The 23,183-nt window shown below is 49.0% G+C and overlaps 1 protein-coding gene and 1 long non-coding RNA gene across 4 annotated transcripts; one reads left to right on the top strand and one right to left on the bottom strand.

The window, feature by feature from the left end:
- Positions 1–6,241: 6,241 nt before the first annotated feature.
- Positions 6,242–22,551, bottom strand: gabpb2b (GA binding protein transcription factor subunit beta 2b). Of its 3 annotated transcripts, XM_088905305.1 has the most exons (10): positions 22,381–22,530; positions 17,259–17,366; positions 16,805–16,972; positions 16,140–16,334; positions 15,126–15,282; positions 13,925–14,014; positions 13,041–13,208; positions 11,180–11,298; positions 9,119–9,502; positions 6,242–8,059 (listed from the first exon to the last, which is right to left on the bottom strand). In XM_088905305.1, the coding sequence occupies exons 2-10, from the start codon at positions 17,364–17,366 to the stop codon at positions 8,054–8,056; spliced, it is 1,395 nt and encodes a 464-aa protein (XP_088761431.1). In that variant the 5' UTR covers positions 22,381–22,530; the 3' UTR covers positions 6,242–8,053. The 3 variants fall into 3 exon arrangements, with proteins under 3 accessions (XP_088761431.1, XP_088761430.1, XP_088761429.1); XM_088905304.1 differs by having other exon boundaries at positions 6,242–9,502; positions 15,126–15,279; positions 22,381–22,551; XM_088905303.1 differs by having other exon boundaries at positions 6,242–9,502.
- On the top strand, positions 21,781–23,072 carry LOC148815264 (uncharacterized). Its single transcript, XR_016086069.1, has 2 exons — positions 21,781–22,141; positions 22,530–23,072. It is a non-coding gene; the product is annotated as an uncharacterized LOC148815264 (long non-coding RNA).
- Positions 23,073–23,183: the final 111 nt, after the last annotated feature.

Genomic DNA, 23,183 nt, shown 5'->3' with positions numbered 1-23,183 from the left:
TACGGAAGGAGCATTAGCTGACAAGTTGTGAGCTGTCTGGTACAGTAGGGATGTTTTTTTTATTTACATTTTCATTTTGAGGAGACCGTAATTTCACAGCTTGGCTCAGGCCCTCACCGAAAGAATCTGTTTTCGCTCTTCCGCAGACAGCATGCTGCCGAGGCAGACAGGGGCTACCGTATCTGGCCTGCTGAAGCAGAGTTGCAATCCATCTGGTGAACATGGCGAAGAAGGCGATGGGCACAGAGAAGCAGATAGTCTGCTGGCACCCTGACATGGCGTCAGCTCGTGCTGGCTTTGCAGTGCCTACAGTTTTGATCACAGGGCATTAATTAACAGGAAAGCCTGTGATGACAGACCAGTATCTGCCAATATTTGCTTCGTGGCATGCGGACTGGGTGACACGTGGGCAATTTCTGATCAAAACCTGGTTAAGAGAGCGCGGGGACGGCTGGGACTCCGGACACCTGCGTCCGCTCGGCTACCGCGGGTCTGGCGCCCCGGGGTGGGGGGTGAGGGGGTTCCCTCAGTGGCGCTTTGTTAGCAACAGCAGTCGGGCACGAGGAACTGTCTCCACCGCACAAGTGAAAAATATTTCAAGTCAAGGTTCAGAAATGCTAATCGCGCCCCTGTGCTGCGCCGTCACATGGCCAGAACACGCCTTTTTTTTTTTAAAAGCCAAATGCATTAAACACGCGCTCCTGCCACGAGCGCCAGGCAGTGTCTGAGCACAGCCTGCGTGACTGACAGTCGACCCCCCCGCTCCCCCCCCTATTTTTAACATTACAGCTTGTTGCCATGGATACACCCCCAAATAGATCCTGGGAACGCTGCGTGTCACCTGCACCCGCTGCGCTGGAGCCAAGAAACCGGGTGGGAGAGAGAGAGAGAGAGAGAGGGGGGGAGGGAGGACAGATACAGAGGAGGAGAGAGGTGATAAAGAGAAAACAGTTTCTGCTTCCAGCTCTCAGGAGTTAGTTTTGTTGCACTGCTGGGACGCATATCGCCGAGAGAAAGGGGTGGTCCAGCCCCAGTCGTGGGGGGGGTCTGCAGCTATCCTAGGTCTCTCAAAAGCAGCAGCACCTGAAGAGGGGGGAGAAGCTCTTCACCTGCTCCAATAAAGCCAATTAAGCCACGAACGAACTGAGTGAGGTCAGGAAGAGCTGAGCTGCCAACGCAGCAGCCCTGGTCTCAGCAGGAAGGAGGGATGCTGACAGGGAAATGATGGTGAAAATCGCTACCGACACCCTCTTGTTAAAACAGGCCCGCTTGTGGCGGTGGTGTGTGCTTACGGGTCACAGAAAGCAGCACGCTGCCTGGCGAACCGGCCTCGTGCATCCCGCAGGGCCAGACGCAGCCGCTCACACAGGAGGTTGGCGCCGCTCTGCTTCAAAACAGAGGCCGTTTCAACAGGACTGGTAAAAAAAAAAAACAAACGCGCATTTCCACACGCACACGGCCCTTCCCGTCAGTGACGGAGGGATCTGGCTCCCTGAGGGGCTTCACCTTCTCCCGCGCTCCGAGCGGAGTGCTGTCTTGCCGCTGCCAGTAGTCCCGACAACCTGGCCCGCAGCCTGAAACGGCACCTTTCTTCCTCCCGGTCAGCTCGGCGGGTTAGAGCACGGTGCTAGTCACGCCACGATCGCAGGTTCGATCCCCTGCTCCTCTCTCCCCAGGGAGGAGATTTAAGAACGAGAGAGAGAGAGAGAGAGAGGAAGATCATTCAGACTCCCACACGCTGGCTGGGCCTGGCGGTGGGGGTGGGTGGGGGGGGGCGCGAGAAAGAAAGAGCTCGGAAAGGAGGAAAGTGGAGTGATAACCCCTCCTTCCATGGGCCTCCTGGCCCCCTCACGCAAACACAAAGGGCATCGGTCTCACGGGTCTGGTTATCTGCTGCTGCCAGGCCCCGCTCTGCCCAGCGCCCCGGCTCGGCTCTCTTGCTCACTGCCAGACCAAGGGGGCACCCGCCGGCGCGGAGCGTCCTGAAGAGCACGGTCACGGCCCTGCAGCTGGGAATCAGGCGCCACAGACGTACTTCTCCCTTTCTTGCAGGGGAAATCGTCCCCTTCCATGCTCAGGCACTGCCGGCCTCCCGCCTTGACGGCCTCCTGCGTTTAAAAGGGATCCAGATGATGACTTCACCTGATGGGTGGCGGGGAGGGGATTTCGAGTTCAAGCCACGGATTATTATTATTCCTCGACAGGAGATGCGCAGCAATAAAAGAAACAGCAACGCATGCAAAAGCAGAAATGACTCATTCTTTGCGTGTTATTCAAAGGATTTCATTTAAAAAATACAGATTATCCTGCCGATTAGCTACAGAAAAACAAAAACAAAAAAGGCAGTTTAGCAAAGGGCCAACACTGTTTATCGCGACTACTGTGAAAGTCCAGCCTATTGAGGTCTGGAGCTACGAGGCTGGCTGGTATCCATCATGACCGCTGTCCGGTTCGGGGTGTGGGGAGGGCGCCAGAAAGCCAGCTAATAAAAGGGATTTGAGAAGACATCGCCACTCCAGCGTGCAATGAGTTTCACACACCACTCGGGCCTCATGAACAGCCGCGGCCCTGGGTGTGTGCGTCCGGACACACCTGACGTCGTCGGACAGGACCGGACCAACCCAGGAGTCTCAAGGCCAAGACTACAAACACGGAGAGAGAACAGAAGATCTTAAAGGCGGCAAGAGGAAGAAACCCAGAACCTGGAAGCTGAGTCAATCCCGGGAGAGGCAAGAGGAAACCGCCGCCGCTGGGAGACAACCCATGCAAACGAGGGGGAAACATGCAGACTCCACACGGACAGGCACGCCAACCCAGAATCGAACCCAGGAGCCACCGCACCACCTACACAGAAAGAATCACCAAGTCTTCCGCGACAACGAGAGCAGGTGTCTCGAGAGCCGCGGAGGTGTGGATGAGCAGTGCTGCACTTCAATTATCACTTCCCCTTCCCCTGGCCACAGCTCTGAGCTCGGCGGCGGCGCACGCACAAACGAGCCGGCAGAGAGACAGGAGGGACGGGGGGGCGGGGGTGGAGGCAGAGAGAGGGACCAGGAGCCGCAAAACTAAAAGAAGCGTCTCCCTTTCATCCATCTTTATCACCTGTTGTCAGCTGGCTAAAACCCGGCCTTCGCTCTTGTTTAAGAGTGGGCTGACAGCTCCATCTCCACTCCCGCCTTCAGCACCCTGGAGAGCGCCGCCCGAGACGGGAATAGATGGTGAATCAGACGCAGATCAATACGCATCATCAGGTATGGAGAGCGGGGGGGGGGAGCGATGGCAGCTGTGGTGGGCAGGGGACAGGGGTGAAGTGAGAAGCCTAATTAGACGATTCCTCTCTCCCCGTCTCTCTCAAAGCCTTTCGCTTAGAAAATGTTGGCTGGGTTATTTTTGTGTTTCAGTACAAGAAGAAACATCACACCGACGCCCGCCCACCCCCCTCAACCTCGCTTCTTAGCCCGCCGAACCGATGGCAGGAGCACCGGAGAACGAGTGTGATTTATTGCCAGACACGTGACCAGCTGTCTCCGCTTTCGGTCCGTTCCCGAAATAAAAAAAACTTCAGCAACCTTTCCTTTTCTAAAGTGTAGGGGGTCATTAAAACGCATCACTTAATACACAATTTACCCAACAAATATGATCAAGCTGCTGCTCCAGGGGTCTGGGCAGATTTATGTCTGTTATGTCTGTTTGGCACATAAGATCCTTAGAAAACAGGGATTTCCAGATATGCTGCAAGTGTTCGTCACATCATGCTATTCCAAGCGGGAAGAAGTTAGCAGGGAAAGGATGGATTTCACATTCCCAGGAAGATAAAGCAGAAGCACACATCCAGGAAATACCTAACCATGTTTTGGTGCGTACAAACATTGTTACTGCTGAACACTGTTAGGCTTCTGCAAGCAAGCAGACGTTTGGCTGGAACATGGCTTTCACATGGATCAAGATTCTCTATATTAATGCAGTGCCTCTCATCCCAAAGGCCTCCAAAGCTCCCAGAGAGGAGCAGGCCCACTGCATCCACCCCTGGGTGAAAGAGAAGCCATTCTGCACCAGCGAAAGGGGAGGAGGAGTGAGAAATTACTTTGCCAGGGAATTAAAGGGGAATTTCAGAGAGGTCAGACTGAGCCGCCCAGAGTGGAGTTCAGCCAGGGCTGTGGGGTTACAGCCCCACTCTTTCAAACAACAGGGACCGAAGGCCAGGCGCGCTACAGCACTCCCCCTCGCAGTGGAGAATGGTGGAGGTTTCTCGGTTCAGTATGAGATACCTTTTGGTAGAAATCCAGCTCGCCTACGTCCATCCAGTACTGTAGCTCAGCATGGTTATCAAGACTGCAGCCGAACCGCTTAAAATATGCATTAGAATCACGTGTCAAAACAACACCTTTGTGGACAAGGGGGAAAAAATGAAAGGCAAAAGAAAAACAAACATCAATTGTACATTTCGTGCAATGTTTTTTTTTAAACACTGTAGGAAGAAACCTAAAAGGATCATAAAAAGAGTACATAGGGAATTAAGACTTTAAGTCCTTCACCGTGGATTATCTAACAGCAGTCCGCACCGACATTCAAAAGGGAAATACTGCTGTTGTTCTTCCTTGACACAGAGCTCACACATGCTTTTAAGCAGCAGCAAGCCTTATGTAAGAGCAGCACATCTGCCAGTTCTCTAAAAGGCTGCTTAACAAAAGTCCACTGATGTGAATATTCTGCATTATTCAAATCCCTAAAGGGGGGGGGGGGGAGGGAGGTGTCCTCTTTGGCCTTTTCAAGACAAGCTTCCACGAAATAATCTCAAAATATGATGGAAGAACAAATCCGTAAAATCTTTCCTGTTCCGATTTATTTTTCCTTAAACCAGCTGAGTCCAGAGGCGACAGTGACCCCCTGCACCTACTTTACTTTAACGCTGGAGACATTACGAACGGGAGCCTGGAAGTGACAGTACTTCTGAAACAGTAGCCCTCACCTTCTGAAGCCCTGCTGCCTCGCAGCTACAGCCACACAGCGCAGACATACTCTGCCGCTGCTCCCGATTTCCCACGGCATGGAAGATCATAGGGATCTGCGCCCCTGTAGCCGCTGTAATCGTAGGCCTCTGCACACGGGCTTACATCTTGTGCTGCAATTCCGGGGCGAGACGCTCCCCAGCTAAACTCTCCTGTACTGTGCCCTCTCCCAAGAAAACCGAGCTGCAGGACAAACCTGGCAAAATGAGTCTCCCCTTAAAGAAAATGCTTTCCAGGCTCCCTTGGGGCTGGTTCTGTTACGAGCCAATTTGGAGCTTTGCTGCAAAATGGAACAAGCGTTTAACGGCAGGCAATGGCACACCAGACTGCAGTTAGCGCCTCAAAAGGGAAATAAAATATTTTTGGACAGCAGTTGGAAGGACCAGGAGCTACACGCGGATCAGGGGTGTAAATTTTCATTCCCAGAGGATGGCAATGTCCTCTGGGTTTTGCTCCATCCAGGCTTCCAGCTAATTAGTCTAATTGCCTGATTTCCTGGACTGAAATGTAATACTTCCCTCCAGGCTGAAAAAAAAAAAAGATGTGTTTTGCAGACACTGTATCCAGATTCAACACCCCCGACAGTCTTAATCCTATCAGGTGCTAGAAAAACAATGACACTTGCAGAAATACAAGCCCAATTAGGGAAAAAAAGATTTGATTATTTAAGCGCTTAAAGGTAAGGGTAGTGGGCACTGTGGTCCTGCAGGAATGGGTTTTGACACCTCTATACTGGGCAGTCGTTCCAGACAAATGTTGCCAATAGGTACAGCTGCCCCTGCTCAGCAGAGTGGGCAACAGAGAAGGTCAAACTGCTCAGGGCAGCAACACCAGCGCTACAGCCATGCAGCCTGATGTCACTACATCTCAGGGGTTACTCCAGGCTGGACCTGGTCAGTACTGTACTGGGATAAACCAGTTTGCTGCTGTAAGTCGTGTTCGTGGTCAAGTAGGGTCCACCCTCTGGATCACAACTTCCCGAACAAACTCCACACAGACCGTGGGCCAGGTCCAGAGCTGAACCCAGGGCCCCAGCACCATGAGACAGCAATGCCAACGACTGTGCCTCTGTGCCGCCCGTAAGGGATGGTGTGGAACACAAATGCTGAAAATCAGTTACCTGAAAGCGCTGAACACAGGAAAACAGGTATTGCTAGAAATCCGGGCCCTGAGATGTGGGGGACAACACTGCTTTGGCACTGATAAAAGAAACAACACTCAAAACAAAAAGCTTGGGTTTTCATTTGAATGAGTGCATATTTATTGGAATCTAAAAAATATTTGAACCTTTTCTTAAAAAAGTAACATTTGTTTTCTTACAAAACTACTATATTACATTTTTATCACAACCCCCCCCGCCCCCTCCTTTCCCAGCAGACATTGTTTTTTGTCAATATTTAGTTTCTTTAAAACGTGTGGAAGACAATCCCTGATAGTGTTTCTTAACGTATAAAAGAGAATTAAATCCCACTGACGTCCCTTTTTAAAATAAACAACTTGCTACCTCGCTACCTTGCAGTCCTGTCACATTTCTGGACCTGCGCTGATCTTCAGGGTTCAACCAAACCTCAGACTGGGAAATGCAAACTAAATGAGATTGTAACAGTTGGGCGTCTCTTCACTGGAACAGTGATTTCAGGATATCAGCTCCAAATCCATTCCTCACATTTAAACTAAACCAGAGGCGTTGGCTCCAACTCTAACTGGAGCGAAACGCATTCAAATACTGTACACACCCATAATACAGTCTGCCAGTACTTAACATCCAGCCTCTGGACTCCTGACGGAAGAAGGAGTGCCCTTTCCACTCAGGTACATACCTCCTGTGCCACTCATACCTCCTCAAGAGCAGGAAGTGACAAACCTACAAACTACATGGGTCTGTTTTTCAAAATGTTTTTCTTCAATTTCCAAATCATACTAAATCATTTAAACTATGCCAAATCGTCAAAAAAATACTGATTCAACTTTTCCTCAAACTTCCAACAGGGACTAAAACAGGACATTTTTATTTAAAAAAAAAACAATGCGTAGGACCAAACCTAAAATAAAACTCTCAACAGGTCAATGAACTTTCCATTTCTACCAGTGAACTGCTTGTGATGTGTAGTGCCACCTGCTGGTTATAGTGTGGATACGCAATCTTTCCACAGTACAAAATTCACTTGCAGTTAACGAGAAAGGCATATGACTGGTGAATTCAACTGGATAAGAAAGAAAATCCCACCAAAAACACAGATACATACACTTATATATAAAACACATTAGTATGCATAAGTAAGGTTTGTATAGCAAATAAAGATTTCATTCACTATCACTTCAGAGCTAAAAAGGAAAAGTTCAAGGTTTTTCTTTTCAATTAGTCAGTTCTCTTTTGAAATGTGGGTGACAACCAAGTCTCCATACCTTAAGCACAAAAACCATAGGCCACTTTTTCTACGGACTGGGATGTACTGCATAAATCAGGAAGGGAACTATACTCTTAAATAAAAAAAACTTTGTTCCTGCACACGTTAAGTATCTGCATTTTGTTGGGGGGAAAAAAGGCAGCCCAGCAGCTAAGACCTCTTGTTGAGAGTCGACTGAACTACCCTGTGTTGCATCGGACGTCCGCCCTGCCCATCGACCGGACGCACCTGAGTTACCATGGCGCTCGGAGCAACGTGGAGCAGCGCGGTGCTGGAGCAGGCTCCTCCGGCGCACGCACGCCGGGTTAAAACTTCCAGAAACGCACGGACCCTCCAAAGCGGATGTATTGCGAGCCCAAGGTGGACCACCAGCTGTGTCTTCGGAAGGGGTGGGGAACCGAAAGGAGCCGGCAGACAATCTTCAGCGGAGACGAGGTGGCGGTTACCTCTTCTCCGATTCACACTCAGTCTTTCCATACGAAATGAATACAGGGGAGTGGGGGGTAATTCCGATAATTATAAGACAAACACTGGAATAAGGCGAAGAGACCAAAAGGCTGGGGGACTCTGTGTTGGAGCGACGACGGTGGTAGAGGGACGACTGATGCTCCTTGAAGGACGTCCTGCTCCCCTGACTCATTTCTGCAGAGAAGAGATGAGACGGACAGTCGAGGCATTCCCGTTTTTTAGGGAAGAGAGAGCAGGATGGCGGAAGAGTCTCAGACCCCGAGGCCACACAAACAGGGATTCGAAGCAGCGTTCAGGGCGGCAGGTCATTCAAGAAGAACGGAAGCCTTACAGCAAGAGCACAACATCAGGGACAGAAAACTGCAATCATGGCTCCACAGCCGACAAGCTAGGTAGCTTTCATTGGTGCAAAGAGGTTTAAAGACGACCATTACTTTTCAGAGGTGCAGTGACTTTACACTGCCACTGAAATAAGACAACTACAAGCCTTTGTGTTCTTATTTTTCTTTCTCCTGATGGCTTTGTAGCTCAATGGTTTTGTCCATGTTTCTAGATTAAAGCTTTTGAAACTTTGTACTGATCTTATCGTAAAAAAGAGTTTGGCGAAAGGCAGTGAGCTCCTGCCTTCCCCGATTCCTGCTAAAGCTCGTGTCTGGATGAGTCTGTCTGAAAGAAGAGCGAAAAGCCCATCCCTCCACATCCTTAAGAAAATAACTACGGAAAACAAATACAATTCACAAAATGAAAACACCCTGGGCTTCCGCAAAACATTAAGGCATTGCAGCGACACTGAGTGACAAAGGAGGGGGGCTGTTCTGGAGAAGAGGTGTTTGGCGGGACAGGGGGAGAGGAAACGCGGGGAAGAGTGGGGTTATGGGATGAGCTGTTCAGGTCCGCAGTCTGTCAGCCCCCTGCGGAGAGCAGGAACACGTCCTTCTCCGTCCAATCCAGGCCTCCCACTCCACTGTGCCCAGATCTTCCGAACTCCTTCACTAACCCATGTCCCGGTGGTTAAGAGAACTTCTTCTAAGCCCGGGCATGGGTCCCAAAACTGCTTTCCTCCCAACTCCCCCGTCCTCTCCCCTATCTCCTAACGTTCTTCATCCCACATGGCTTTTCTGTACACTTATATTTCTTTGTAGAAAAAAAACCCAAAAACAAACAGAACACTTTAGTGGTGTGGGCAGGCTGCCTGAGCAGTCCGGGGTGGCATTAGATGGTGAGCACTTTCACCTCACTGTGCACGGGCGTGGTTTCCACAGTCTCCACCAGCGTGACCTCCTCCTCTTCGGTGGGGTCCAGCTCCTCCGCCTTGATGATGATGGCGCCCTCGGGGAGCACCATCACCCCCTGGCCCTGGCCCTCCCCCTCTCCCTCCTCCTCCTCCTCCTCCTCTTCCTCCCGCTCCCCGTCACGGTCCTCCTTCCCCTGGCTCTCGGCGGCGCCGTTGGTCTGCACGTGCGCCATGGCCTCCAGCTTGAGCCGGTACTGCTCGGCCTCCTGCTCCTTCTTCAGCAGCTGCTGCCGGTACTCCTGGGCCCTGCGGTTGGCCTCCTGGAGCTGTTTCTGCAGGAGCTCCCTCTCCACGCTGTCCTTCTGCACCTCCGCCGGCGGCTCCTGGGGGCAAAAGCAGAACGCACAGGTGGTTGGGCCCTTCTCCTCTCCCTGCCGAGCGCTTTCGCAGAGGGGGGAATGAGGAAGTGCCGGCACGACCCCTCCGACTCGCCCACCTCCGAGCCGCTCGGCTTTTAACACATTAGAAATTTGAAAATTTGGAACCAAATGACTGCTTCACCCACTTAATTAAGGGGTAAGCTTAATTCTGTTAAAGGACTGCAAGCCCAGGGTGGAATTCTATCAGGACACAGGAGTTACGGCCCCTGGGATCTTTAATGATCAAGCAATCTGCACTTCAGATTTAGCGTCTCATCTGAAGGACAGCGTCTACTACAGTACAGTGTTCCATACTTGAATGATGGACTAGCAGTTCTGATCCAGATGGAACAGGACCACCTACTGGTCCAATACCACCACTTAAGTCAGAGACCTTGTATTCCTTCAGGATCTCCCAGCCCACTACTGACCAGACTCAACTTTCCTTGGCCTCTGAAACCTAACATGATGTAAAAGATCTGTATCAAAGGTGGTTTCCCTGCTGTAAAGAGGAGAGATGTCCTTGCTCTGCAAGGTAAAAACTGAATTCTTAAGTCAAAAGCTAATGCAAAGAATCCAGGACAGGCGTGTTACACGATTGCCAGAAACCAGTCTAGAAAGAGGAGCTCTTTCTCCACTTTGCTCAATATTCATTGATGCCCCCATCAGTAGGGCATCAGAGTGTCTGAAAATGTTCTATAAGAGCCTGGCCTACAAAAAGAAAGTAACAGAAATCTGAACTGTTAAATATCCCACCCTGTGTCATGCAACACAGAAATTTTATTAACTGATAACGGCAGTTTTATAGTATATGCCCTACAGCTATAAGACTTTATGGCCACGGTTCCAGTGTTGCACAGAGTGAATAAGGACCCATGGCAACGCTCCTCCATGGTGTCCTCCTGTCAGAGACATTCATGTTTTTAGCAGTCTGCAAGCTCTGCACTGCCTTATGGGAGAAACTGCGCCAGTGAGAGTGCACAGAGGCGCATGTCCCACTGGCTCCTCTAATCAGCGCAGTTCTCTCAGCAGGCTCTCTGGAGCTGGCGGCGTGTACCGAACATCTTAAAAGGCCGGGTCCCACAGAGGGGCATGTCTGCCCTCCCTCGGCCTCCCTCCCTCTCCCTGGGTTCAGCAGCTGTCAGTGGGAACTGAGACAAGCTGAGAAACAGCCGGAGGAGAACCTTGTATCAATAAAGTGCTACAGAACAAATAGGCAAGGTTGGGGGGAGTGGAGCTCCTATGATCTTTAATCTAGTCTATAATCTTTAGGTTCTAGTCTTGCTCAGGCATGTAGGCCTCCGGGTTCATCTCCATATCTGAATGAGCAAATCTGTGTGTTTCTTTAGATCTTAAGCAGCTCCAGATTTTAAGCTGACTGTAAATCCTGCCAGACTCTGGTCTTTGAGGACTGAAGTCAGCCCTCCTTATTCTACTAGACTGCACGTCATCTTTCTTGCTTTGACAGCTGAAGTCAAGACTGATGCCCTGTGTTCACCCAGACGGGTGACATCGGATCTTTTAATCTTCCGCACGGCAGGCCGGACCCCACGGCCAGCGTCTCATCCCGAAAGGCGGGCAGCTCCGATCCGCCCCACGGCACCCCTGGCTGCTGCCTGCTTTTCCACACTCCGCACCGACCTTGTCGTTGACCTCGGCGTGGTTGACGGCTGGGTCCAGCTTCCTCTTCCTGGCCGGCGGGGGCTGGGCCTCTTCCTCCACCACCTCCTCCCTGATCTGTCCGGCCGGCAGCGTCAGGACTGCGCACACGCAGCGGCAGCAACAACAACAACACAGCATTTCAACACCTCCTCCTCCGAGAGCAGGAAACCCACCAGACAACTGGCGCTGCCAGCGGGCACTTGAAAGGAACAAGCCCGACTAGCGCGTTTAAAGCCATAGAAGAACAGTGACTCCTGGCTTTTCTGCTGTTTCTGTACAGAGCGTCTCACCATTAATAATAATAACCAGGATAACCTGCTGCCCTTTATAGAATAACCTGCATCACTCCACTGTCCACTCCATGGAGAAACTCTGCTCCAACCAGCCCCGTAACAGCTTACTTGACAGGAAGATGGAAACACAAATAAAGGACCAAAGTTCAGGGGGGTAGCTGCATCAGCAGGCGTAGGCTGCAAAGGAACAAGTAATAGGTTTATTCCATGCTGAAAAAAAAAAGCATTTTTTTTGGAGTGAGCCTTGATGCAGTTTATTCTATGCTATTCTAAAAAGCATAAAGGACCAAAGTATTAGGATTGGTTACACTAAAGCCCCGTGACAGAGCTGACTAGAGGGCAACAGGCAGAGCAGCCCTGATCTACAGCACTGAGCTTGGCCACAAGGTGCTTGCCCACTCCAGATTAAAGATTTAAATATAATCACTAACTTGGGGTTTGCCATTCAGGTTTTAAAAAAAAAAGAAGAATGGAAATAATGGAAAGGTTTGCATTAAATATTGGAAATATGGTACTGAGTGTTTTTTTAAAGGGGAACTGCAAGACTATTTTTATATTTCGAAAGATTAGAAAGATTTGGCATTGATGAGGGCATTTCAAACTACAATGAAAGTGAAATATACACAGCAATGTGTTAAACCTCCAATGTGCACTACAAAATAGACCAGATGGTCCAGGTATTCCGCGATTGAGAATGAGGCAACAAAACGACCGGCAATGTGTTGCGGCCATATGACACTGTAAACAAACAGGCTTGAGAATACATCTCCTTTAATCCAATTAGAAATATTGCTCTTGACTTTGAGACTGTTTTGCCGAACAATACAGCTTCCTTGTTAACTCTGCGTGCAGATCACGCTGGAGGGGTGAAATGTCTGCAGCACAACATGTACTTATTCACTGCCTTACATCACAGTGACTAGCGAACAGGAAGGGCAGCGTCGATTTGCAATTTGCATGACCGCTCGCCATCACGCGTGGCGCAACCAGGAGTTTGCCAAGCCATGGCGACTTACAGTACTTTCGCAAAGCTCACAACTTGCTGCTTGAATCAGAATTTGACCAATTTTGCAATACCGTCAAATTAATTAATTTTTTTAACAAGATTGAATAACTGGTCTGAGAAATTGGGACTGCAGTTCCCCTTTAAGTAACTTTCAGCTCCGCCGACAGGTTGAGCTGAGTTGCTGTGACATGTTGGATTTCCTCTACTGTCTTTAACGCAGTAATCGGGCTCCTGGGATACCTAAACTAAGCAAGTAATTGAATCAAGAGTGAGCCACCTTCGTCATGGAAATGAACCCCAGGTGTGTGTGTGAGGGGGTATTTTTAGAAGCCCATCAAATCTGGCACGCATGGCCTTTTGGAAGGCGAGAGGAAAACAAGGCACCTGGCAAAAACCCAAGCAAACACAGGGACAAACCCGAGCCTGGAATCTAATCCAGGGCTCAGGAACTGACCCGAGAACAGCACAAATCCCACATCACTCTCAGGAGTGCAGGGCTAAAAAAAAAAATACAGAAGGCGTGGGGCTGGGGGGAGCTCACCTTGCTGCCCGTCCTGCATGGTGACAATGAACTGCTGCCCCAGTCCGCTGGTCTGCAGGTTGCCATGCTGGTCCGTTACTATGGTGATGACCCTTTGACCTCCACCACCCACCATGTGCTGTATGGCCGAATCCACCGAGTCTGCGGTGATCACTTCCTCGGAATCACCTGGGAAGCACAGGAATTATACACAGTGAATGAGAGGCCCTGCAGGGAGAAAAAGAAAACCTGTGACAGGATCCATCAGGACATTTGAGGGACTATCTTGCCAAGAGAAGAGTGTGTTGACTCCAGCTGGAGATGCTGAATCAGATCTGTGCATAAACCAACTGTCTTAAGAGATTAATGTGATCTATTATATTAAGTCTCTGAAAAAAATGTAACATTGTAAACTTAAGGTGGTGAGATGTTGGAAGGATCAGTTTACCACAGAAAGATGCTAAAATCAACCAGCATCAGCGTCAGCCTGCTGAGACTGTGAAATGGGCCAGAATGAAATACTTTAGAATCAGATTGGGGGATTGGCTGCAGAAAAAAACAAAAAGGGAAAAGGACAGCCATCAAGGCACTACCAAGGTTAATGCCAGGGAGAAAATCAAAGCACTGAATGAAGTATATTCCAAGGAACCTGACCTGAGCATTAGCTCTATATGAATTTGCTTTACCTATATTGTTTAGATGGAAGATGAAAACACGTAAGATGGAAATATGTAACTCGTTGTATTGTTACACTAAAGCCCCCTGACATAGCAAGCAGGAGGGCGACAGGCAGAACAGCCCTGATCTACAGCTCTGAGCTTGGCCACAAGGAGCTGAAGAGCTACCGCGCACTGCAGCTGAAAGATTTTAATCTCATCGCTTCATCGCAGTCATCTTCCACTCACCTTGCCGGCTGGAATTGGACATCGGTCCTGAGGCTTCGGCCAAAGCTGCTAGTGTTGCCAGGACTGAGGTGGTAGAGACGGTCGAATCCCCTGGAACGAAACCGGCAGCACTGGAACCACTCTCGAGGGCGAGGGCCTCGATGGCGGCTTTTCAATTTATCAAGGGCCTGCCGTTCACTCCTTTGGGGAATTCTTGCAGCATTTGAATCAGAACCAACTATCTAACTCTGATGAGCGCAAAAGAGGTATCCACTTTGAATACCTTTTCGTTGTCTCAACACCAAGCCACAATAACTTATTCTATTCCCACGTACTCGGTTCCCTCATTTTGTTTGCCTTTCCTGCCTTTTTATTGCTTCCTCATATTACTTAAAAGATGCAAACGATTTTTCCAACATAAAGAGCTCATGTCATGTTGCTTTTCCAAGCTCTGTGTTTCCCCATCTTCTATATATGTTTCTTACATGTGACACTATGCGCTTCATTCTCGCTACTTAACAACAACCTTCTTATCCTCCTCTCATCTGGAAACTTGACTATTTTATTAACTCCAGCAGAATCTACATCACTGACAGAACTCAGGAAGAGCGGTGACCCCAGTACAGACTACTGTTGTACTCGCCAATCTGAGCGCTCATGCCTTATCTGTATCGTTTCCTACCCATGAACATTAACCAGTTCTCACCCCAAAAACGATGAATGTCTACTTCCTGCATTTTTAGAATTCATCTTTTATCAGGAACTTTGTCAAAAGCATGTATGTCGTACTGTAGTCTGTGGGTGTTACAGTTGTTGTCTATTCAAAAGAACGATAACAAGTCAGTTAAGCACGAGGCACCTTTTATACCCTCTACAATCGTCCTGCCACACAGTTAATCCTCTAGTGCAGACGCTGGGACAGAAGTCTGCCGCGCCAGTTCTAAAGAGCAACAGAGGCTCCCAGTTTTCATTCCAGTCCAGCCATGAGCAACATGGCCTGCATCAATCAGCTGCGTCATTAGGAAGATCCGAGTGCTGACTGACTGCTACACCTACAAAGCCCTGCAGCGACGAGGCTCTCGAGGAGCAGTCGTGTAAACTTCTGCCCCAGCGCCGGTCGACGTGACCAGGGCTCCCCCAGTGGCGCCCCACAGAGGTTCAGAGCTCAGGGTCTGTACTACCTGACGCTACAGTGCGAAGGCAGGCGCCCTCGGCCCCTGACCTGAGGTAGTCTTGGTGGTGCTGGAAGAAACGAAGTCGGAGAGGTTGACCACCCCTCCCGACGAGAGGATGAACTGGGGAGTGGTGATGGTGACGGGCGTGCTGACCGGCAGGGATCGCTCTGGGTTCAAGGTCACCTGGTTATGCATCCCTTCCTGCTGGAACAGACAGACGGATGTAACAGGCAGCCAGGCAGCGCTTCTGCTTCGCAGTGTGGCGGCCAAAAGGACAAAAACGCCCGCTGCTCACCTCCCAGTCGGTCCCAATAACATTCTGCCAGACAACGTCTAGTGTCAGCTCCTGTCTCAATGTGCCAGGCTCTGCTTCTGACTTATCACGTCGTATTGCTCTTCTATTATACACACATTAAATAGACTTGCTCCTTTCTGACATTTACACTTCTGCTGTAATAAAACCCTCAGCCTTTAATGGAGTAAATGGAGAACTCAGCACCTAAAGCCACGGTCTGCAGTCTTGGCCCTGAACCAAATGTCTCCTGGCTTGCGTTGCAAATGAGCTCTGGGCAATGTCAGCTGCTTAATTAGGAGGAGTTCGCACGCTTTCGCCTGTGTGCTGCCATTATAAAATGTCCAGGACCAGGGTTACAGATCCCCATCCTACAGTGCGAAAGGTGTAACTATAACAATAACAAGCTACAAACCAGGACAAAACATGTACACCCATACAGTCACACACTGACACCAGTTTTGGAAAACTCATTGCTCCAATGGATGTAAATACACCAGTGGAAAACCCAAAAAAAATGCTTCTCTCCAGCCACCAAACTTTCAGACATTTGCCTTTTAGAAAATCCAGCTGATTGAAATGCTGCCCTCTTCAGCCGTCACTGCTCACCGGCTCTCCGTCGGTGTCTGGTAAAGCGAGGGACCGTGATCAAGAAGAACACGCTCTCAGCGAAATCCCGCCAAACCTGCGCCAGAGCCACCCTGGATCGCTGGGACCCCACGGCCCGGCAGCCCCCCGGCTCGCTTCGCCATGACCTTCACACGCCTACCTGTAGTAAGGCCATGAGGTCCGAGTTGTGCCTGTCCACGGCGATGTCGAAGGGCGTCTTGTCGAACTTGCTGAGCACGTGGACGTCGGCGCCATACTTCACCAGCAGCTCCGCCACCTCGCGGTGCCCGTGCTCGGCCGCCCAGTGCAGCGCCGTCATCTTCAGCATGTCTTTGGCGTTTATATCGGCTCCGCTCTGGGGGGGGGGAGGGTTACAGAGCAGGATGTAGGTGAAAGTGTGCAAGTTGTCTTTTGAATTGCTGCGGTTTGAAAGCAGATGATCTTAACACAGCTTAACATGAGAAACACCACCATATTGTAGACCTTCCACCTAGCAGTACCGCAGGACGGCTCACGTTGAGTTTATTGAAGTAAACAGGACAAACTAACGGAGGTGGTTAGGCTCAGCTCATCTAGCCACAACAAGATGAAGAACGCAGGGGTGGTCCTGATGGGAAACCCAGAAGGCTCTGTGCCGCCCTGGGGAGACTGTGTCTACGTGTATGAAGGACACGGACCCATCAGACTAGTCACTGTCACTCCTGGTCCTGGAGAGTCTCAGTCCATCAGTTTTTCTAGGTGGCATAATTCTGACCAAGTGAAGATCTGGAAAGATCCGGTGCTGAGCAGAAAAGAGCAGGAGGCGCCGGGCCCGGCAGCGTTTACCCTGACGAGCAGCTCCACTATGACGGAGTGGCCCTCCGCGGCTGCCATGTGCAGAGGGGTCCTGTCGACTTTGGTGCGGGCGTCCCGGCTGACTCCCGCCCTGAGCAGCACCTCGGCTGTGGAGTAGTGTCCGTACTGGGCAGCCAGGTGGAGGGGGGACGTCCCAAGCTGGGGAAAACGAAAGAAACCACTCGTCACTTTTTGTGATGGAGGCTGCCCAGCTTCAGCCTCAACTTGACAGATTAATCGCGCTGCTGACGTCTAACAAACGCAGCAGCAGCAGCAGCAGCGTTTTTAATTTGCCCGTCACGTTTCTCTTTTACCGCCCCGTCCAAAACTAGGAAGGGTCGACTGTTTTTAAGGATATGCGGCACTGGAAGGTGCCAGTTTCCTCAGCGGTTTCTAACGAGAACAGCCGCGTCTCTCGGCGGGACGGCGTGTCCGGTGTGATTACCCAGTCCGTGGTGAAGGGAGCTCCGTTGGCCATAAGCGACCGGACTTCATCGTCCTGGCCTTTCCGAGCGGCTTCCAACAACCGTTTTCCTAAATCCACCAGGGACATCTGCGAAAAACAGGAGGAGGAACTTAAAAGAAAGGACAGGATTCTGTCCAGTATTCTTCTGTCAAGATCGGGGGGGGGGGGGTTGATTCAGACGGTGGATCAAAATAAAACCGGAGCGCTGCACTCCTTTCCTGGCGAGCGGCAATATTTTTTTGTAGCTTGGTTTCTTTCTAACTGAGATTTCGGATACTTTACTGGCCCAGCAGAAAGCTGAAGTGGATGAATTTAAAACCAGTACTTCTTTCTTAAATCAAAAAAGAAGAAGAAACCTGACTACTTTATGCAGCCTAATACTGCTCTTGCAACAGTACCCAGCAGACTCCAGGAAGCAAGTCTGATGCCCTGGATGAAAGGCAACATTGATGCACTGTGTTCACCAGCTGGGTGCCTTCATGTGCCAGAGAGAGGAGCAGCATGCAGAAAAGGAAGATAGCCTTGCAGAGATCAATACTGTCTTCTGCTTCTGAACTAGTCATTATCGTTACTCATTTATTAGACTGACACTTTAATCCAAAGCAACTACATTTGCACCCATTCGTGCATCTGGGTATTTTACTGGCACAACTCGGGTTGAATATCTTTGCTCAAGGGAACAACAGCAGTGTCTCACCTGGGATTCGAGCCCACAACCTTCCAGTTGTGAGGGCAGAACCCTGAGCACTGCTGCACATTCCCCACACTTAACCAGTAAGATCTCTGTTTCTCATTTCCTCAACACCTGTGTTATAGCCGTTATTGTCCATTTTCCTTGCAGATGTCCAATTTGCACAAAGCAAATTCAATAAACTGACATACAAAACAGAAAAATAACAACAACAATGAAAAATTAATAATAAAAGAAAACAAACAAATGACAAACTTTTAAGGCAGCGGATCAATCCAGTGCTGTCTTATTACAATATGGGGAGAAGTGGAATCATCAATGAGTGATTCATGTCATAATGAACACTGGAACTTTTATGGCTGTGATTGTTTACAACAGGTCACAGACCAAGTTAACAGGCTATAGGTAGCAGACATGACAATTTACCTTTTATTTTACACCACTCCTCCGTTTAAACTGCACTTTTCTATTCCTTTATGTTACCTGAGGAGTCATATAATAGCACCTTGTCATTCACCATGACGGAATGTACTCAGCAGGGCGTTTGCTACTGTGGTCTGAGTGGAAGCCCCTTGCTCAGGAGCACCGTGGCAGTGCCCCACCCAGGATACAAGCCCACGGCCGGTCAGTCCAGAGTCCCAGACCCCAGCTACTACACAACATCCCTCCGCTTCCTAACTGCTTCTTCCATTTCAGGGTCACGGAGGAGCCGGAGACTATCCTGGCAAGCAACGGGGCACAAGGCAGGAGACATCCTGGACAGGACACCGGTCCATAACACCAGGGCTGATGTCCACAGAGCCCAATTAACCCTCCAGCACGTCTTTGGAAAGAGGGAGGAAACCGGAGCACCGAGCGGAAAAACACATGCAAACTCCACACAGACAGTTCCTCATGTCTGGGATTGAACCCGGGGCCCCAGCGCTGTGAGGCAGCAATGCTGACCCCCACACCACTAAGCAACACTACGTCAGAATTCCTTTGTTGCATTAACTACAAAAAGCGTTTTTTTTTCATTTACAAATCCAAATGCACTGTGGGGTCTTTATGCTGTGTGTTCAAGGTTCAAGTTAAAAGTTAAATACATTTAATGACACTGACGTCAAGACAGAATCGGCTTCAATTTATAGACTTGTTCGGTTTTTTTAAGCGGACACTGACACCTGCTGTCGGTGACGGGCAAGACAGCAAAACCTCTCTGTTTGAAAGGGTAGCTGGGCACACGTCTCACGGGCTTCTGCCAACAGCTAGACTGCCATGAGTCACGTGACTTGGTCACAATGACATGGACACGTCTCTGGAACACAACAAATGGGGGGAGGGTGATGGGGTGATCACTTTGCACATCTTCGTGCACCAGAGCTCGACGACCGCTTTATACAAACTCACATTTTACAACACTAGGCGCTCACGTTTCAGACAGTTCAACTTGACATGGAGATTTAACGTTAAAGGGCTGGTGCTTTACTATAGTATTTTTGTAGACTGCAAGTACAGTCTTAATTTTCATCTGAAATAGTTAAAAGATAGTAAGTGTATTTATAGCTAGGATTCAAGATAACATCACAAAAGCACACGTAAGTGCTCCGAGAAGCTACTTTTAACAGCGCGGTTTCAAATAAAGTTTATTATGATGAAGATAAAGAATCACTTGGTTTATTCACTTAATAAAAGACATTTTTCATATTTTTTTCAATTCCCGGAAACATGCGAAAAGGACTTTCATAAACGCTCTGCGATCAATTCTGAAATTGCAGATCTGATTTTTTCCAGCTCGTGTCTTTTAATGAAAGCCGCCCCATGCATGTTTTGAAATCAGGCTGATATCTGGAGTGCTTCTTAAACTGCTTGCCATGTTGCATGGGTATATTTGTTGGAATACCTACAGAAATCAAGCAAATAAAAGTCTCAACTCGTTCTCCTTAGGAAGACACACTTCTCCCCTCCATGAACAGCCCACCTGGAGGAGTCGGTCTCACCCTGCCAGTGTCTCAGCTTATCTTTAAGACGCTCACACCAATGGACTCGTCAAGTCTACCTTTTTGAAAATGCTGCTCAATTTACACCTTTCGCAGAGAAAGATTTTTGGGGTCCTGCTGTCAGCAGGAATTAGCACTGGTTAGTACCCCCCACACACACTCGGAGCTCCATGGCATAGGGAGAACGAGCCTTTTCAGCTTCGGAACACGCCTCCTGATCATATCAGAAACACGCCCTCAGCTGAAGTTATTTCATCTCACCTCCCATTCTTGACATAATTCTGATTTATATGTTCTTGATTTATAAAGTTTTGTATTATTTTTTTCTGCTTCTGTATAATTTTCTTTTTCGTGTATAATCTATGTAAAGTGCCCGGAGAATGCTCTGACTGAAGGGCGCTATAAAAGATCAAAACTGATGATGAACTGATTGATGGAGTGATCAGAGATGCGCCAGTCGCACTGCATTATGGGGGAAAGGGAGCTGGTGAGCGGTCTTTCCATTGTGTACCAGACCGTGCCCTGAGACAGGGCAGCCCTGTGCAGCGTGCATGAACAGACACGCGCGTGTCCAGCAGCAGGGCAGTTACCAGGCAAGTGGAGAGGGAGGGCTAATTCTACACTGGGAATAAAACACAGCACAAGAAAGTGCAGACAGTGAAGCAAAACATAACATTTTAGGATCATCAAGCACGCAAGCTGGCCTTTGGATTGCAAGTGCAACCTGGTTAGCTCACTGGGAACAGGGACTGAAAATGTGGAGTCACAGCAGTGGATGTCAAGTGTCACGTTAAAGGCAGCCCAGAGAGATGATCACAGCGTTGTCAGGGACAGTATTTTAACAACAGTTCAAACATATCATTTAATGCTGTTTGCTTCTTCCACAAAAAAGACAAAAGAAACTAATTAGGGTACTTTTTCACTCCCAACACCCCATCGGGTCAATAACCCCTCCCCCAGAGAAAACGATTTCCGTATCAGTTGCATTTTTAATTTTTTGTTGAGCGGGGGCAACGCCATTTTCGCAAACCCCTTTCTTGAAGTCAGCGAAAATAATGACTGCAAAGGAACAAGTAATAGGTTTATTCCATGCTGAAAAAAAGAAGAAAGAGAACACAACGTTTCGGCCGTGGAGCCTTCTTCAGGTACACACCTGAAGAAGGCTCCACGGCCGAAACGTTGTGTTCTCTTTCTTCTTTTTTTCAGCATGGAATAAACCTATTACTTGTTCCTTTGCAGCCTACGCATGCTGACGCAGCTACCCACCGAAAATAATGACTGACGACTGAAAGTCCCTCAGTCATACCGCAGGGTAGCCGTTCCCGCATCACGGCCCTGCCCACGCATCGGCACAGGCCAGCTTCGTCTTCTTAATGAAACCCAGGCGCCACTCCTGTCCCCCGGCCAGCCGCTTGAAAATCACGAGCTGCCCACAAATGCTAGGAATCCACCCGGGTCCAAAAAGCAGCCATTTTATTTTTTTTTACATTTTTACAGATCTCAAAGGAGAGGGACACGGCAAGGGTCCAATCCTTCAATTTGTAAATTGAAAACAGACCGTTAACCGTAAAGGGGGCACCAAGTTACCCCACAAAGCCGGGGGGGGGTTTGCTCTGCGTACTTGTAATCCGAAAGCAACCGCAGTTTAAAAACTTGCGCAACCCGCGGTTTATCTGCGGGCCACGGCCGGGCACTGCGCCGATCGCCGTGTAGCAGATCACAACCCCCCCACCCTCCACCAAAACAACACATGTCAGCCGTGCAAGCAGCCATTTTCTGATTTTATAAAGGCGAAAGGGAGTCTTCCTTCCAAAGGGCGAGCAGACGATTTTGAAAGCGTTTTCCTTCTGCGTTCCTGCCGCCTGCGACTCCCCCCCGCCTAAAGAAACCGACTTTAACACACCGGCGGACAGGAAACGGTCTTTAATATTTAGTTGTCAGTGTTCCGGGGGAAGTCGGATCTGAATTTTCAATTTAAACAACGAAGAGAAAAAACTACTTCCACATCCGGTGGACAATAATAATCGGATTTGAAAAACTCCCAGGCGCACACATACACACGCCACACATCGCCGCCAAAAAGGAGACGGTTTTTTACCCCGTATGCGCTTTTAGAAATATTAACTGCGGAGTTTCTGCCCTCCTCCCACTCCCCGAGTTGAGAACCCAAAACACGGCTCGGCTTTCGAAAGGTAAAAGTTGCACAAACGTGAAAAAAAAACTTTTATTTTTCGTCTCGATGGTTAACGAAACGGGACATTACTGCGAAAACCAATAGTCCGTCTCGTGTAGTGTGACTCGAGATGGCATTTTCCTTCTTTTGTCTCGTCTCGTTCGTAACACGCCGTACGTAAGTAATGAAAATAGAATAACTTTTAAAAACATGATTACTGTTGATAAACTTGGGAGATGCCCAGTCTGATTACTTTACCTCGGTGGGGAGAATGCCGTCGAGTTTCCACGTCGCCCCCCCGCCGAACTCGGATACGGATTTCTTCGCTGTTACTTGATACAACTTTTTTTGTTTGAGAAGGGGCAGAGAAAAAAATAAAATTATTATTATTATTATATTTCTCGCAGCGGCACAAAGATGGCGGCCGAACGACACCGGAAGTGGAAACTGAGACTCGGAGACCTTCTTGGTCGGGCGGATGGATCCGTGGGGGTCGAATGAAGTAAAAGGGTTTCGTTTGTAATCCAATGCGCGACAGAAATCCTCGGTAATTTTTAAGTAATTGAAGGTCGAATTTAAACGCCTTTTGGTTTTATTTATCCACTTTTTTTTAGTTGAACGTGTCCGTTTTAACAGTTGCGGTCCCGTTTGGAGTATAACCAAAATTGACTACCACTATTTAACGCGGCGTAGCGATATCATGGTGAGGGGGGGGTCGTATTGTGGTCTTTAAAGTAGTCCCGGTTACGTCTTGGCGGCAAACAAAGTCTGGGAACTAAAAGAAATCCTTGTGTATTTTGAATTCAGCGAACGAGTTTTTTTTTTAAAAAAGCTTTGCCTTGCAATGTTAGGCTAAATATGAAAAGAGTGGGTTAGCTGAAGCCAAAGCCTGACAATGAGTTAAAGTGTACCCGTTTGTGTCCCGTTAAATAAAGTGGCAATTCAATATAGGATTCTGTGCTTGCTGGGATTATCTTGATACTGTATTTTCATAGTAAAATCCACCTTGGCTATCCTTTCTCATTATCAGCGTCGTGTCCTTTGTCAAGACACAATTACAG

The sequence above is a fragment of the Atractosteus spatula genome, chromosome 25 (assembly GCF_055471065.1).
Source record: "Atractosteus spatula isolate fAtrSpa1 chromosome 25, fAtrSpa1.hap1, whole genome shotgun sequence".
NCBI classification, from domain to species: Eukaryota; Metazoa; Chordata; class Actinopteri; order Semionotiformes; family Lepisosteidae; genus Atractosteus; species Atractosteus spatula.
Note: the sequence above shows the minus strand (reverse complement) of the source record. Positions and strands in the feature narration are given on the sequence as shown.